The sequence below is a fragment of the Malassezia japonica genome, chromosome 1 (assembly GCF_029542785.1).
Source record: "Malassezia japonica chromosome 1, complete sequence".
Classification (NCBI taxonomy): domain Eukaryota; kingdom Fungi; phylum Basidiomycota; class Malasseziomycetes; order Malasseziales; family Malasseziaceae; genus Malassezia; species Malassezia japonica.
Genome location: NC_083370.1, coordinates 625,770 through 642,290, shown reverse-complemented (window position 1 = coordinate 642,290; position 16,521 = coordinate 625,770). Strand labels below are relative to the sequence as shown.

General features: G+C 58.7%; 6 protein-coding genes across 6 annotated transcripts; 5 read left to right on the top strand and 1 right to left on the bottom strand.

The window, feature by feature from the left end:
* Positions 1–49: 49 nt before the first annotated feature.
* MJAP1_000372 (RNA helicase) lies at positions 50–4,664 on the top strand (the record flags this gene model as incomplete). Its single annotated transcript, XM_060264342.1, has 2 exons — positions 50–313; positions 336–4,664. 2 exons carry the CDS (start codon positions 50–52, stop codon positions 4,662–4,664), a joined length of 4,593 nt encoding a protein of 1,530 aa, XP_060120325.1.
* Positions 4,665–4,669: 5 nt separating this feature from the next.
* On the bottom strand, positions 4,670–6,161 carry MJAP1_000371 (uncharacterized protein; the record flags this gene model as incomplete). The annotated part of the gene is made up of 2 exons (XM_060264341.1): positions 4,670–5,497; positions 5,598–6,161. 2 exons carry the CDS (start codon positions 6,159–6,161, stop codon positions 4,670–4,672), a joined length of 1,392 nt encoding a protein of 463 aa, XP_060120324.1.
* A 115-nt stretch (positions 6,162–6,276) lies between these two features.
* Positions 6,277–7,179, top strand: MJAP1_000370 (uncharacterized protein; the record flags this gene model as incomplete). The annotated part of the gene is made up of 1 exon (XM_060264340.1): positions 6,277–7,179. The coding sequence occupies one exon, from the start codon at positions 6,277–6,279 to the stop codon at positions 7,177–7,179; it is 903 nt and encodes a 300-aa protein (XP_060120323.1).
* A 184-nt stretch (positions 7,180–7,363) lies between these two features.
* On the top strand, positions 7,364–8,098 carry MJAP1_000369 (uncharacterized protein; the record flags this gene model as incomplete). Its single annotated transcript, XM_060264339.1, has 4 exons — positions 7,364–7,610; positions 7,633–7,688; positions 7,711–7,765; positions 7,788–8,098. 4 exons carry the CDS (start codon positions 7,364–7,366, stop codon positions 8,096–8,098), a joined length of 669 nt encoding a protein of 222 aa, XP_060120322.1.
* Positions 8,099–8,136: 38 nt separating this feature from the next.
* Positions 8,137–9,910, top strand: MJAP1_000368 (uncharacterized protein; the record flags this gene model as incomplete). The annotated part of the gene is made up of 2 exons (XM_060264338.1): positions 8,137–9,789; positions 9,812–9,910. The coding sequence occupies 2 exons, from the start codon at positions 8,137–8,139 to the stop codon at positions 9,908–9,910; spliced, it is 1,752 nt and encodes a 583-aa protein (XP_060120321.1).
* A 30-nt stretch (positions 9,911–9,940) lies between these two features.
* Positions 9,941–11,746, top strand: MJAP1_000367 (uncharacterized protein; the record flags this gene model as incomplete). The annotated part of the gene is made up of 4 exons (XM_060264337.1): positions 9,941–10,085; positions 10,108–10,217; positions 10,240–11,308; positions 11,331–11,746. The coding sequence occupies 4 exons, from the start codon at positions 9,941–9,943 to the stop codon at positions 11,744–11,746; spliced, it is 1,740 nt and encodes a 579-aa protein (XP_060120320.1).
* Between the last annotated feature and the right edge of the window lie 4,775 nt (positions 11,747–16,521).

The window sequence follows — 16,521 nt, the reverse complement described above, 5'->3', positions numbered from 1 at the left end:
CCGATCAAATCGGGCGATCGGCTGCCCGTGCGTCGTGGCAAGTGCCGTCATGGTGAAGAAGAAGAAGCCGCAGCTGAAAGCAAGCGTGCCGCGCGGCTTCGCCACGACCTCGGTGCCGAAGCGCGAGTCGACGCCCGAGCCGGAGCCGCCCGCGGCGCCGGAGCCCGCGGCGTCGGTGGCGTCCGAGCCGCCAGCACCCGCCGAGGAACCCTCGAGCGAGTTCGACGCCGAGGCCGCCGAGATGCAGGCGCTGCAGGAGGTGGTCGACGCGGTGTACCCCAAGGTCGAGCGCGAGTCGGCGCGCAGGCTCAAGGTATGTCGCATAGCTGACACAGACGATGGAATTCAACCAGCGCCTCGCGAAATCGCTGCCGCAGTGCAACGTGTCGCGCAAGCTGCGCAGCCAGGTGCTGGACTGGGCACTGGGGCGGTACGTGCCGGAGGATCCTGCGGACACTGTCGGCGTCGGGAAAGGTGCGCCGGCTGTGCCTGCCGAGCAGCCGACCGAGGAGAAGGGGAACGAGACGACGACGTATCTGCCTACGCCCGCGATCCAAGAGGTGCTCGGTACGCCGCCGCTGCCGGACACGGATGCCAAGACGCTGGAGCTTGCGCTGACGACGTGGGAACTGCTCAAGTCGCTCGGGTTCCAGCGCGAGCACGCAGACATTGCCCTGGAGTATGCACCGAATCTCGACGCGGAAGAGTGCATTGCCTTTCTCCTCTTTCACCTTCCGGATGACGAGGTGCGCAAGCTGTCCTTGTCGACGCTTGAGCCGGCCAAGGCCGAGGCCAAAGAGGCGCTCGAGCTGTCGTATGCAAGTGCGATCGACGAGACGCATCCGCCGAAGCACGCCGCCTACGAATTCTCGCGCACCAACAAAGGCAGCATGCGCCCGCTGAACGTGCCCGAAGCGCCCAAAGAGCGCGCGACGACCCTTGACGAGCTTCCGCGGGGCCTGCCGCTGGAGGTCTGGAAAGGGACCGAAGACGCGGTCGCCGACATTCAGAAGCTCCTCGATCCCGACTCGCCGTGGACCGACTTGATCGAGCACCCGATCGACGCATACTGTACGGCCCGCATCGCCCTGCTGCGTGTCGACCAAGAGAAAGCACGCCGCAAGAAACTCCTCGGCAAGGTCCTCGACCGGTACCTGGCCAACGTGGCCAACGAGGAGGGGGCGCAGCGTGCGTTTGCGCAGATTTGCACGCGCGCCAACGACCTCATGCAGCAGGCCGAGATGCAGCCGGCCTTTCACAAGAAGGCCGCCGCCGAGCGCTTCAAGGAGCGCATGCGTCTCCACCAGGAAAGCACCAAGACGCAGGTGGACGAGCGCACACGCCGCCGTGCCGAAATCGAAAAGGCGATGGCGAACGATGAGGCGGACATTGACGAGCGCATGAACCGCCAAATCGAGATGCGCGAGGCCAAAGAGCGCGAATCCCAGGAAAAGGAGGAGGAAGAAAAGGCGGCTAAGGCCGCGCAGGACGAGCTCGATCGGCAGGCCGAGCAGGGCGACAAGAGCGACGGAAAAGAAGAGGGCGGCGAATCCCTCTTTGGCGCGATGCTCGAGGAGCCCGAGGCGGCCGCGGACAATACACAGGTGCGCCTGCGCGAGATTGCGCCGAGCCAGGGAAGCCGCACCCCCCGAGCGCTCCTCACCGACCTCTTGAAACAGATCGATCCGCACGCCTCGCAGCGCTTCACGCCCGTGTCCGGTGGAAGCGTGTGCCGCAGCCACCTCGAAGTGCGCTGGAACACGGGCGACAAGAAAGAGGGCCATACCGTCGTCCTCGACTCGTACAAGCTCACGACCGAGGGCTGCGCCACGCAGCAGCTCGCCGACGACCTCGTTGCGACCGTCGCGCTGAACTGCCTCGGCCGCGACCGCCAGGTGCAGCGCACGCTCCCGACCGGCTTCCGTGCATTCTGGGACGAGCTCGAGACGCTGCGCACCAAGGAGAAGTACGCCTTTCTCCGCACCGAGTTTGGGCATGTCCAGGAGCTGCTGGAGCGCCGAGCGTCGCATCCTGCGCCGCCGCGGCGCCAGCGCCGTGCGGCCAAGAATGAGGGCACGTCGCGCTCGCAGCGCCGCAACGACAAGCCACGGCAACCGAGCGAGGAGATCGCCCAGCAGTATGCTGCGCGCCGTGCTTCCGATGCGTACCAAGCGATGCTGCCTGGTCGTGAGCAGCTGCCAATCGCCAAGTCGCGCAACCGCATTCTCGAGAGCGTCGCGCACTCACAGGTCGTCGTCCTCTCGGGTGAAACGGGCTGCGGTAAGTCGACACAGCTGCCCGCCTATCTGCTCGAAGACGCGCTCGCGCGTGGCGAGCCGTGCAAGATCTACGTGACCGAGCCCCGGCGAATCTCGGCAATCTCGCTTGCGGAGCGTGTCTCGCAGGAGCTCGGCGAGGCGCGCGGCGCGATCGGTGGGCCGGACAGCTACATCGGCTATGCGATCCGTCTCGACAGCCAGATTGGACGCAACGCGCGCCTGATTTACGCGACGACCGGTATTGCGCTGCGCATGCTCGAGTCGTCGGCCTTTGACGAGATTACGCACATTATTATTGATGAAGTGCACGAGCGCTCGATCGAGTCCGACTTTTTGCTCATGGTGCTTAAAGTCCTGATGCAGCACCGCCGCGACCTGAAGGTCATTCTCATGTCGGCGACGCTCGATGCAGACCGCATCAGTGCGTACTTTGGCGGGTGCCCGATGCTCCACGTTCCCGGCCGCACGTTTCCGGTGGACGTGCACTACCTGGAGGATGCGCTCGAGCTGTGTGACTACACACTCGAGCCCAACTCGCCGTACGTGTGGCGCAACAGCGGCAAGCAGAACCGCGTCAAAGACAAGTCGAGCGAGGGCGACAAGGACAAAGGCGACGACGATGACGACGACGATGAAGAGGAGGAGCGTTCGTCCGGCCTCGCTGGCGGCGTGTACAGTCAAAAGACGGTTGACACGCTGGCGCAGCTGAACGAGTACGCGATCAACTACGACCTGATCGCCGAGCTTCTCAAAAAGATCTTTACCGAGCCGCGCTTCGACTCAATGAGCCAGGCCGTGCTCGTGTTCCTGCCCGGTATTGGCGAGATTCGGCAGTGCCAAGGCGCGCTGAGCGGGCACACCATCTTTGCGCCGAACCGGGTCCAGGTGCACATTCTCCACTCGAGCATTGCGCCGGAGGAGCAGGCCGAGGCCTTTTACCCCCCACCGCCCGGCATGCGCAAGATTGTGCTGGCGACCAACATTGCCGAGACCGGTATTACGATCCCCGACATTACGTGTGTTGTCGACACGGGCCGCCACCGCGAGATGCGGTACGACGAGAAGCGCAAGATCAGCCGCCTGGTCGAGTGCTTTGTCGCGCGCAGCAACGCCAAGCAGCGCCGCGGTCGTGCGGGCCGTGTGCAGCACGGTATCTGCTTCCACCTCTTTACCAAGATGCGTCACGATGAGTTTATGGACCCCCATCCCCTCCCCGAGATGCTGCGTCTCTCGCTGCAGGAGCTTGCGCTGACGCTCAAGGTGATGCAGATCCAGGTCGGCACGAGCATCGAGGATGCGCTGAGCCAGGCGCTCGATGCGCCACAGGCGATCAATGTGCAGCGTGCCGTTGCGTCGCTGGTCGAGGTCCAGGCGCTGACGCCTAACGAAGAGATCACGCCGCTCGGCCGCCACCTGTGCCACATGCCGCTCGATGTGCACCTGGGCAAGTTTTTGCTGATTGCGACGCGCTTCCGCTGTGTGGATGCGGCGCTGACGATTACCGCGGTGCTGAACAGCAAGTCACCGTTCCTGAACATGGGCGGCGGCCGCTTCCGCGAGACGTCGCGCTCGCACTTCAATGCGCACCACAGCGACTTTTACTGCTACATTAACATGTACCGCGGCTGGCGCCGTGCAGTGGGCTTCCAGAAGGGTGCGTCGTTCTGTGCGCAATACTCGCTTTCGCAAGACATTCTGTACCAGATCGAGGAGCTGCGGCAGCAGTACCTCTCGTATCTGGCCGATACGGGCTTCATCGAGCTGAGCAAGGAGGTACGCAAGGACCTCTCGCGCAACCGCACGCGCAACGGCCGGCCGCGCCTCATCGAGGTCCCCGCCGAGCTCGACACGTACGGCGAGTGCGTCCAGGCCGTGACGCTGGCGATGGTCGCGGCGCTCTATCCGAAGCTGCTCATGATCGAGCCCAAGTCGGACCAGATGCGCACGCTGACCAACAACCAGCCCGCGGCGATCCACCCCTCCTCGGTCAACTTTCGGACGTACCCCTCGTCGTTCCGCTCGCACTTTGTGTTGTACCACACGATCATGATGTCGAAGCGCCTCTACGCGTGGGACACGGCGTACGTCAGCGACGTCAACGTCCTGCTTGCCGGTGGCGATGCCGAGTTCAAGCACGCGAGCCGATCGCTCTTTCTCGACCACAACCGCGTGCGCATGGCGACGTTCGACGCCAAGTCACTCCTTGCGCTGCGTGTGCTGCGTACCGAACTCGCACGGAACCTGCAGGCAAGCTACAACCACCCTGGCCTCGGCTGGAGCGACGACGAGCAGGCCGTCTTTGCTCTGACGCTCGAGGTGCTCGGCGCGTCGCACCGGATGGCAACGACCGGCAAGCCGGAAGAGGGCAAGGGAAACATGTGGTAATTAGACTACATAGCTACGTCGTGCAGCGCCAGCGGCACGTCCGCAGACAGCGTGTCACGCATCGCACTCAGCGACAGCCATTTCGGCGCGGCAGTCGCAGGCGCGGTCGTGGGGTCGGAGCGCAGCGCACGCTCTGCTGGCTGCAGCACGCCGTCGAGGTGCACCGCAAACCGATCAATCTCGCTCGCAGGATGGAAAGCAGGCGCAGCACGCATCGGCGCGACCAAGTCGCCGAGCGCCCATCCCTCGGCCTGGGCATAGGCCAGGATCTCGTCTGCGACGTGCATCGGCTGCGCGACCAGCGAGCCGGCCGCCGCAAGCTCGTCGTGCGGCACAAGAGGCACCTCGACCACCGGCGGAAGGACCGGGTGGGTACGCCCGAGGCCGAGCGCACGTTCGAGTGACTCCATATCCAGGCGCAGGTCCGCAAAGTCGAGGCGGGGCAGCGGATCGAGCGGTGAAAAGACGAGGCACTGCTTCGCACTGTCAAAGTCCAGCAGGCCATCGAGCGACAGTGCCTCGGGCGCCTCGTGCGCCGTGCCGAGGCCCAAGACCGACGCCGGGGGCAAGGGCTCGGCGGGCGTCAGCTCCATCGGAAGCACATGCTCCGGCGAGGACGGCGTCCACTCCATGCCGGGCGCCGTGAGCTGCGGCAGGCTCTGCTCGACCTTGATCGGCGAGCCTTGCAGTCCGGACGACACGCCGAGCTCGGGCGAGAGGCTCGCTGGCGGCAAGCACGGCGGCGAGCCGGTTTCCGACTTGATTGGCGTCTCCTCTACACTCTCGGTCTCGCTCCGAGGCGGCGGCACGGACGCGAGGCGGGGCGGCGCACGCTCCCTGCGCATCGCGCGTCCCGACGGGCGGCGTGCAGCGCGGCGCGCGCCGTACCTGCGATTCCGCCTGTTTTGGAACTGGGTTAGGACAGGTACGTACCCAGATGGTCACCTGGCGGGGCTGCAGTCCCGTCGCCTGGGCGAGCTTGTACTTTTCCGCCTGGGTGATGTTGGGCGCGTGGCGAAAGGCGGTCTCGAGGATCTTGACAGCCTGCTCGCTGTGCGCCTTTGGGTTGCCGCAGCGCGACGGGTCGACGTCCGCGAGGAACGCATCGAGGCGCTCGTCGACCAAGGCGAGGATCGTATCGTGCGTCTCCTGCGCGGCGGCCGCACACTGTGTTTCAAAGAGATTGTGCAGGAGCGGCAGCGCGTGCACGCGCGAAGCCCCCCAGCGCGACTGTGCCTCGGTGAACCCCTGGGCAAAGGTGGTCTTGAGGCGCTGCAACGCGCGCTCATACAGCGAGATGAGCGCGTCCTGCACATCGGTGGCAAGCGGGCGATCGCGGACCGCCTCGGCAAAGGCCTCGGTCGTGATCGTGCGCAAATTCAGCGACACGCTCGACCCGCCCGGCAGCGGCGAGATGAGCGACGTGGGACTTGCGCCCTGCCTCAGCCCCCGGAGCACGGCGAGGCATCCGTCGAGAAAGTCCAGCTCGAAACGCATGAGGGCACGAAGCAAGTGTCGTGCCTTTATACCGGTCCGTGCGCAGCCACAGTGGAGGCCCTTTGTGCCGTACAGCGATCGAGACAAGGGGGCGGCACAGCTGCGCCTTGCCACGATGCAGTCGCAAGAGCAGCTGTGCACCGAGCTGCTCGCCTTTGAGAACCAGCTGCTAAACACGCTCGCGAGCCACAGCGAGGCGCGCCTGGCACGTCTGCGTGCCGCCGCCGAGCACATCAAGCGCGAGGTGCTTGCGCGCCAGGAGCGAGGCACGCTGTCGCCGTCGACGTGCCACCTCGGGGCGCGCGTCGGCCAGCGCCTCGAGCGGCTTGCCGGCCTGCTCCGCTCGCAGGAGAACGAGGCGGTGGCGATGCGTACCATGACGCAGAACGAGCTGCTGCTCCTTTTGCAGCGCACGCCGTCGCTGCAGGAGACGCCAAACCGGGGGGATAAGGGGGAGACGACGCTGAACGCGTCGCGCATGCGGACCTGGTTCTTGCACAACCTCGGCTACCCTTTCCCGACACGCGACGACAAGCTCCAGATCCTGGAGGATACCAACGCCGAGGCGAAAAGCCGCGCCGATTGCCTCGTGTACAACCAGGCGGTGCTCTGGTTCATCAACACCCGCCGGCGCTCAGGCTGGACGCGTTTCCTGCGCAGCTATGCGGGCGACGACAAGGCCAAGATGCTCCAGATTGCGTGGGCATTGCAGAACGAGGAGCCGGACGAGGACAGGATATGGTATGCAGGGCCGCTCTTTGTGCATGGCATGCCGCATAGGGTGCGGGATGGACGGACCGTGCATCCCAGGTCGCTGCGCCATGTCTTTCCCGAGGCCAGCGAGCGGTTCTTGAATGACTTGCGCAGCGACTGGTACGCAGTCGTCGAGCGTGTCAAGGTCGGCGTCAAGGAGCGCGTCGGCGACTGGATCGACGAGGTCCTGCGCCTCTCGGGCACGGGGCACGAGGCACAGGAGCAGCCCCGGCCGACGACGCGGCGTGCGAGCGCTCGGAAGTAGGATAAGAAGCGCGGCAACGCATGCTGCGCCGACGTGTGTTTGTGGACTAGTTGCGGATCATAGACCAGGTAGATGTGTATACGACAAGGGGCATTCCAGGCGTCTACATCCGCCGCCGATCACGCACACCGCCGGCGGTACCACTGCGGGCGGAGCAAAGTGGAGGTCGTCGCCTTTGTCTGCCATGTCGTCCTATGCGCATAAAGTCAACGACCCGACCGCGACAATTGCGTCGCTGCAGGAGCAGATTGCTACACTGCAGTCGCTTATAGAGAATACATTCAAGAAGCCGATGGCCGAGTGCCTCGCGGAGCTCGAGGGAACCGACGCCTCGGCACGTGCGGCGGATGCACAGGCCGCCCTGCAAGGGCGCCTTACCGGCGCCAAGCTGCTTGTCAGCGCTGCATACGTCTACCTGGATGTGATCTGGAGTACGTGGATGAGCTAACGCAGTGTATCTGAAGAGCAAGGGCATCGATCCCAAGACGCACCCAGTCCACGACGAACTGGTACGTCGTCTCGCTGACGCAGGAACGTGTACAGGCCTACTTTACCAAGCTAAAAAAGGCGGCAGGATCTGAAGAGGGTACGTGCCATGACTTATACAGGCCCGTCGCAGCGCATCGACCAGGGTGCCGCCGCACGCATGATTTCCGCAGCCGCCGGCGAGAAACGCAAGCACAAGCGCTTTGACGGTGAAGAGGAGGACGAAAAGAGCGAGCCCACCAAACCCACGAGCCAAAAGGCATCGAAAAAGGAGAGTAAGGCCAAGGACGCCGCCAAGGCCGAGCCCAAGACGACCCCTGAAAAAGACTCGGCCAAGTCTAAAGGCGATGCAAAGACCAAGACCAAGAAAGCCGACAAGCACGAGCCCAAGAAGCGCGCCGACGCACCCAAGAAGAAGCGCGCCCACGCATAGCATCGATACCCTAGCTTTTTTTCTGCCTCCACTTCGGGATGTCGGTGCCGCTCCGCTGGGCACTGGGCCCTGTACGCACCTTGCGCACGAGCCGTGGCGCATGGTCGCAGCGGCGCTGGGACATGGATCTGCCTACCGAGTCCGACATGCCCCCGACGCTCGATGCGATCGACGCGTTGGCGCCGGCCGCGCGCGCGCGCCGCGCCAAAGGCGAGAGCGACGCCGAGTTCGCACGGACACGCTGGGAGACGGCGTTCCGTAGCGTACGCGACTCGTTTACGCGCCCCCAGCTGTACGACCTCGCAAAAGAAGCGCAGCTGCGCAATATCCGCTCGTCGCTGCCCAAGGCCGAGTTGGTCCGTGCTTTTCTCGAGCAGCGCTTTTCGCTCAAGAATCCCGACGTGCTCGGCGACGCGTCAGCATTTGTCCCGCTCGAGCTCGGCGACGTGTTCCTGCTTGCACGCAATGGCCGCAACCTGTTCGAGGCTGCGCGCGACGCGGACGCAACTGTCTCGATCGAGAAGCGCGACGGGCAGACCGGTGCAGCGGTGCGGGGCACCGAGCAAGGTATTGCTACGCTCTCTGACTGGCTCTCGTCGTTTTGTGCGCATATCCACAAGGCCTCGATCGAAGCGGATGCCCCACTTGGACTTGTTCACATGATTGCAGAGCGGTCGGGATGCTACCTGGAAAAGGAGGGCAAGGAAATCCATATGCGATTCACCGATGCGACCGCCGCACATACTGCCGCTGTGCTCCTGCAGCAGTACAACAGCCGCACCAGTGCATCGCACCTTGCGTGCCTCGGCGCGCCGAGCAAGCCGCTGATTCCCCTGCCGTACGCACCCGGCACGCTGCACAGCCTTGCGGACGCGTACGCCATGAAGAGCGAGCATGTGCGGTACACTGCGCCGCAGCACGCCGCGTTTGCCACGACCGGCCTGTCGCACGTGGACCTCGAGGGGCTGCGCGAGGCGGCGGCCCCAGCGCCGCTCCCGATCGAGCTGTTGGGCGGCGAGTGGAAGACGCATTTGCGTGTCGCTTTCGGCCACGCCGTGTGGCCTGCGACATCCCAACCGACCTCGCTCTCCGACCTCGCCCCGTCGCTCTTTCTGCCAAGCACGCCGCCGAGCTGCATGCGGGCGACCGAGCTGGGGCCGTACACGGCCGGCGCCGAGAAGGAGGCCGAGCAGGTGCGTCTGTACTACCGCGCGACACTCGACGCGCGGCCACTCGACCTGGTCATCACGCTGCACACGACGCCGGAACGCAGCATCTTCCAAGAAGCGCAGTGGATCGTCCAGAGCTCCACAGATGTCCTGTGCCCTGCCGCCTCGATCGATGCACGCATTTCGGCACAGTCGACGGCGCCGATGCATACACGCGCCCTGCGCGAGACGGCGCTTGACACGTATTTACAGAGCATTAACGCATGGGGCGACGTCGCCTCGCCGGGCGTCGACGCGCTCGCTCCGGACGCGGCGCCGCACCACGCCCCTCTTGCTCCTCGCACGCTTGGCATGCGCCTTGGCGACGATTTCCTACACCTCTCCTTGTACCGCACCGAGACAGTCGTCCAGCGCACCACGCCGTACAAGCTGCAGGACGAGCCAGAAGACGAGCCGATTTTGCATCTCTACAAAGAGGCTACCAAGACGGATGCCATGCAAGGCTTCGCCATCGCTGCTACGGTACGTCACCCTACTTACCCAGATCAACTGGACACACTGGCCCTCGTCCGACGAACAAGTAGAACTGCTCTCCGAGCTGGTCCGCACGCCGTACCTCTCGCTCGGGCGGCAGGCTTCGTAGACCTCCACATTCGGGTCGCCTCCCACGACGATGCACGGCCCTTGGCTGAGGTTGCTCGTAACCTGGGCGCTCTTTGCCCTGCCGGCGTTTGCGTACATTGTCGGCATCGAGGATAGCGAGGGGCTGCGACAGACATGCAGTGGCATGTTTGCTGGCAAGAATACCTCGATCGATGGTAGGTAGCTCGGCTGACGCAGTCGTGTTCTACCCCAAGTCCCAAGGGCGCGCGACGGCGCTCGTGTACGAGCTGAACGAGCTCAGTCATATCGGAAAGTTTGACCAGGTGCGGCAGCAGTATGGCCAGATTGTACGTCGTGAGTCTGACGCAGTTCAAAACGTACGTGTGCAGCACACAGGCCGTGGAGCACGGATTGTGCACCGAAAAGGACCTCGGCAACTTTATTGTCGACGACTCGCGCGGCAAGACGTACACGGTCCAGCAAAAGCAGTTTGACTTTGGCGCAGGGAGCACGACGACCAACGTTTTTTCGTACAATGTTACTGTCACTGGCTACTACTGTGCCGTGGCCACGTCGCTGAGCCCAGCTGCCGACCCGGCCCAAACGAACCAGCGTCTGAACCAGTTTTCGGGCCACGTCGACTTCCACAACGTGTTTCGCGGTAATCTTCCGGCGGCAGAGCATCCCAAGCTCATGTTTTACGGCCTGATGACTCTTCTCTATGTGATCCTCGGCGCAGTGTGGCTCACGTTTTGTGGCATTCACCGCGAGCAGATTGTCACGGTACAGCACTTTATTTCGGCTACAATCATCTTTCTTGTGATTGAGTTGGCGTGCCAATGGCTGTATTATGCGTATTACAACAACCACGCAATCGATTTTGCACGTTTCCGTGCGGTGGACGGAAGCTCGTCGGTGACGACCACGGCGCGTTTCCTGTTGGTGCTTACGAATGTGCTGAGTGCGATGCGCGACAGTCTCTCCTTCTTTCTCCTGCTGATTGTGTCGATGGGCTACGGTGTAGTGCGTCCCACTATTGGCTCAGTCCTGCGCAAGGTGCAGATTCTCACTGCCTTGCACTTTGTCTTTGGCGTAATGTACTCCATCGGCATTATTTTGATTCTGCTCGAGATGAACGGCAGCTGGATTTTCCTCTTCATCTTCCCGCTCGCCGCGACACTCACTACGTTCTTAATGTGGATTCTGCACTCGCTCAAGTCGACGATCCAGTACCTGACCAACCGCAGGCAGACGTACAAGCGCGGTATGTTCCAGCGCCTGTACTATATCCTGATCGGTGCTGTCGTGGCCATTATGGGCTTTTTCTTCTTTTCGTCGTTCTTGGTCGCAAGCAACGGAACGAGCGAGTTGGCGACGACTTCGTGGCAGTACCGTTGGTTCTTGTTGGATGGGTCGCTGAGTATCCTCTATTTTGTCGGTACGTATCCGTGCTTACCCAGTCTTTACGTCGATTGCCTATGTCTGGCGGCCGACCGGTCAAAACATGCGTCTCGCGACCTCGGATGAGCTGGCGACAGACGAGGAAGCGGATGTGGGCGACTATGAAGTGCATACGCTTGGAGGCGATGACGAGCTCGATGATGATGCAGTCGAAGTTGGATCGCAGCACCTGAAAGACCTCTCGCACATCCACGAGACGGATCAGCACGAGGGCTTGCCGCCGTATTCGGGCGGCCCAAGTCGCGCTTCTTCGATGCACAAGGCCAAGGGTGACGACGACGAGCTTGTGTTTGATGCGGACGATGCAGAGTATGCACCCCCGATGCGTCCGTCGTACGATGCTGGTGGGAACGAGGTTGAAAGGGAACGGCTACAACTCTCGGACGATGAAGGCGATGCACGCAAGAAAGATTAAACGTAGAATGACTCTAAAATGTGGAGCATTAGCGCAAATGGGTTCAATTTTTGCGCGGCACGGATTTTCGGCAATACACGAATTCTTGCAGACTTGCAAGCATACAACTCGGAATCCTTGGAGTGAGACGCGTTCTACATAGCTCCTCGTTCCGTATGCACCTTACGGGAAGGACAATTCGAGAGTTTGTCCACAAAATTACGCTTCTAATCGAAGTTAGCATCGAAGTGCTAAAAGGATAGCTGCGGCTGCGAAGATATAATCCATAGCCCTTCATTACTACGTCTTGGCGCGCTATTTCTAGTTTCCGGCTTTTTCATATGCCGCGACATGCTCGCAAGCATGTACAGTTGCTGTCGATCCTGCACGATGTACGTCGAGTTTTACTAATTCCCAAACTTTCGGCAGAATCCAAAACGCACGGACTACCTGCAGTGCTACCTGGGGTCATTCAGCGACCACGATGCAGACTCTCGTCTGTTTCGGTCATTAGCGGCAATATGCTTAGCGATGACTATATCTAGCCAAGCATATATTTATGGCTTAGTGGATTCGGACAAACCTAACCAAGCTTGCAACGGAATGTGGGCGGGGCCAGACACAAGGATTGATGGTGTGTAATCATGCCGTTAACAGACAGCCGTAATTTCTCCAGGAGGAAAGGGGAATGTTACATTAATCATGTTTGAATGGAGCGACTTTGGAAACATAGGCCAACAGCGTAACGGCGGGTTTCTTGGGGTGAGTTACCACTCTTAACCTAGGAACTTGAATATGTTTGCACCACGAAAGCAGCCGAACATCACAAATGCAATGGGACTCAACTAGGCCAATTCTTATTGGATGACGATGAAGGCCCAGCATTAACTATAGAGCAAATTACCCTTGACCTTGGATCAAAAAAACATTCTCCTACCGTCGTTTCCTACAATGTGACCGAAACAGGATACTACTGCATTGGAATGATAACCTCTGGTATGATTTACGGGTCTTCAAAGAGTAAAATAAAATATGGGCACGTTGAAGGCTACGCTGTATTCCACAATACCACCACAGGGAATCTACCTTCGACCATGTATCCTCTGATGCAATTTTACAGAAACATGACAATGTATCTTTTGGTCATATTTGCAGGATGGTACATGGCTTGCCGAACAAACGTTGATAAAAAGCCTGCAATTATCACTGATGGGATCTCCTTTATCCACCGTGCTACTCTGTTCTGGTTTCTTGATGCCTTCTTTCACTTGCTTGCATTAACAATATTAAATGCCATGCAAGTCGATTTTCGGTCATTCAAGGATTTTAATAACGATACTATGGGTAACGTGTCGATCAAAACTTCTGTCATCGTCCTTATATGTTCCAGTGCAGTTCGAGATGGGTTTTCTTTTTTTTGGCTCTCCAAATTTGGTTTAGATCATGGGCCTACAGGCATTGTCTATCTATCAAAAACAGTCCTCCAGTTTCTTTGGGGGTTATACACGGTGTTCAGAGCAGTGTTTTCTCTTGGGATACTATGGACCTTTTCGGATTTCAATGGCGACTGGTTGGTTACGGGGTTTCCTATTTTTTTCATTGGGCCCTTCGCCGTTGCAGTACCTTCTTTGATCTTGCTAATGTCTCACTTCAATGGTGCAAAACGGAATCTGTGCTACAAGAGCGGTCTATTCTTTAAACTGGGATGACCAGCTCTTGTTCAATGCAGTTTTGGATTGGTATTGCTCTTCTTGATCGCACCAAATCTAGAGACAAAACCGAGCTCTTCACCCCCTTGGGAATCGTATTGGAATTACACTGACTTAACCCCCGAAATGTTTGGCATGACCGGTAAGTGTACATTCTGACTTTATTAGTTCTGTTTTACTATATGTACATTTTACGGCCCACAAAATACAACATTCAAAGGATCTTATACGATGAAGCTATGGGAGACGAAGAGAACCAAAATGAAGACATCGAGATCAATACACTCGACGAAAACCGAGTTGAAGAGAGCGGGATTACCGTTACTGAGTTTACTCGTGCATCCGCCGGAGAGGCTCACTTCAGGGAAGAACCCCGCCCTCCCTACACTGATGAGGAATCGAAAAAACGCGATGGTAAGGAGTCACTCTGTCTTTCCTTGAACGAGTCAGGTGCCTCGCGCAGTGTAGATACCGAGCACCATGACGAGCGGCAGCCCCTCTTTCATTCTCCATAGATTTCAATAATTTCGCCTGACTAATTCGTAAAACTTTCGGACATATCCGACGCGAGACCCGCGCCAAGCGCACGGACTGCTCCACACTGGCTCGGATCTCTGGCCACGATGCAGATCTCCCGACTGTGTCACTCGCTCGTGGCTCTATGTATGGTGCTGGCTAGCCTGAGCTACGCCTATGTCGCAGAGCTACACGATTCCATTAAACCGAACCAAGCATGCACTGGAATGTGGGCCGATAATAACACGAGGATTGATGGTGAGCGATGCTGCCGCTGACAGAAAGTCATGTTGAATGCGGGGTCGAAAGACAACGCAGCTGTCGTTATTTTTGAAGCAAACGACTATGATCGTCTAGGCAAAAACGACCCCGAACGGAAGCGCTATGGGAAAAATGTATGTTTTTTCTCTAACCTAGTTTACAGAGTATGTCTGCGGCACGACAGCGATCGCGCATAATCTGTGCAACAGATCGCAATTTGGGCAGTTTCTCTTGAACGAGCTGGGGGGAAAAGCGCATACAATACAGCAAACATCAATTAATCTCGGCCTTGGAAATGAGAAGCCAAGGTCTATTTCTTATAAGGTTACGGAGCAGGGGTACTATTGTGTTGGGGCTGTTTCTTATACGACCCTTACCCTTGATACCGATAACAATACACACCTTGCTGGATATGCCAAGTTCTACAATGTGTTTCCAGGCAATCTCCCTGCGACAATGCATCCCTTGCAAAGCCTCTCTAGGCACCTTGTCTTGCTATACATTGTCATGCTCAGTTTTTGGTACTATTTGTGTTACACCAGTCAAGATGAAGCACGGTCAAAATATGTACAAATGATCAAATCACGGGTCGGGAGTATCTTCCTTGTGGCTCTGAGCGATGCTTTAATCCAATGGATATATTTGTCCTACATCAGTTATCACGATATCGATGTTGAACGCTGGCGGGATATTCACGGGTCTGGGATACGGACATTTGCAGCACGAGCTGCACTTTTCCTATCCCTTACGTCTAATGTTCTCCGAGACGTGCTCACTCATCTTCTCACAATGATGGTTGTGAACTGGGACCGCAATTCGAGAGAGGAATTGTCCATTGACAACTTTATGAAAGGCGTTTACATTTCCTACTCTGCAATTTCTTTTTTGTTTCATCTATTCATTGCACATTCATTGCTCGGCTCCAAGCACTTGGGAAGAGATATCCTGTTATTCCCATACATATTCGCGGCCGCCACTTTCAATTCGGTCATTATTGGTTCTGTCGATTACAGCTTCAAACGATCCAAAGAACAGCACCAGAAGTATAAGTGCAAGCTATTACTGTATCTTGGCTTTTTAACGGGAACAACTACAGTCATTTCGCTAACCACAACTCTTGTATTCGAATCGCGGAGGCTGGGAATGGGAGGGAATGGAACAGATTCAAGTTTGTCATCTATCTACGCTGTAGCTTCAACGTGGACGTATCTTTGGATCGGAAATGGCGGCGCTGAGAGGGTTACCCAGTTTGCTTGTAAGTCACCAGTTTTTAACGACCCAGACCTTGCGCTTCTTATGGTCATTTTTCGGCCATCACCCCATAATATCCAGGGATTCCTTTCTGATGAGCTTGCAGCAGACGTGCAAACTCAGGCTGGGGCCGACAGCGTCGTTATGCTCGATCGTGATGGACACGAGGCGGACGACACTCCTGATGTGTCGCTCATCACGCAACCGACTTGATCTACGCTGATGAGTCCCCGTCGTCGTACCTCGACAACTCGTCCGACACGCACACAAACCAATGCGAATCGGCCCTTGACCTAGGCATGCAAAATTTAGAGCGCCCCCAAGGAGCCGACGCCCACCTGTCAACGTGCACCCTTTCGACTCTCGCGCATCGGACGAGCAACAATTTCTCTTTGGCGACTAATAGGACACTAGCATCTCATATCTACATACCCCGCCTTCTTTTGAATGGTATCATTGTTCAGCACGAAGAAGAGCGACACACATCCATAGCGGTTATAATTCGCAGGGCCAATTAGATGGGCGCGACTACGCTGTGACTAATGAGTGCACAAGCTCAAGATGGGGATGTCAAAGTGGGTGCGCTCAATGGCGACCGACACGAGTCGGACGACACCACGAACGAGCCTCCTCCCAACACAACTAAGGGTGCCTCCATGGATGAATCCTCGTCGCCGTACCCCTACAATTCGATCGACACGCACACAGACCAGCACAAACAGCTCTTTGACCTAGACACCAAAACTTTGGAGCCTCGCTAAGCCGTCGCCCCACTAGCCAACACGCATCTCTTCGACTCCCACCCCTCGGACGAAGAGCAGCGTCTCTTTGACGACTCATAGAACATTAGCATCTCATATCTACATATTCCGCCTTCTCGTGAATGGTATCATTGTCCCGCACGCGGCAAAGAGCCACGCGCATGCGCGGCGACTGCCTTGCGCAATGCCGCAAGGAACGGCGCGCGAGACGCGTGGCTCGACGCAAGGCTCGGCGGGCGCGTAGCACACTCGCCGTCGCCGTCGCCAGACCACTCTGTAGGCGCCGAGCACGTCCTCA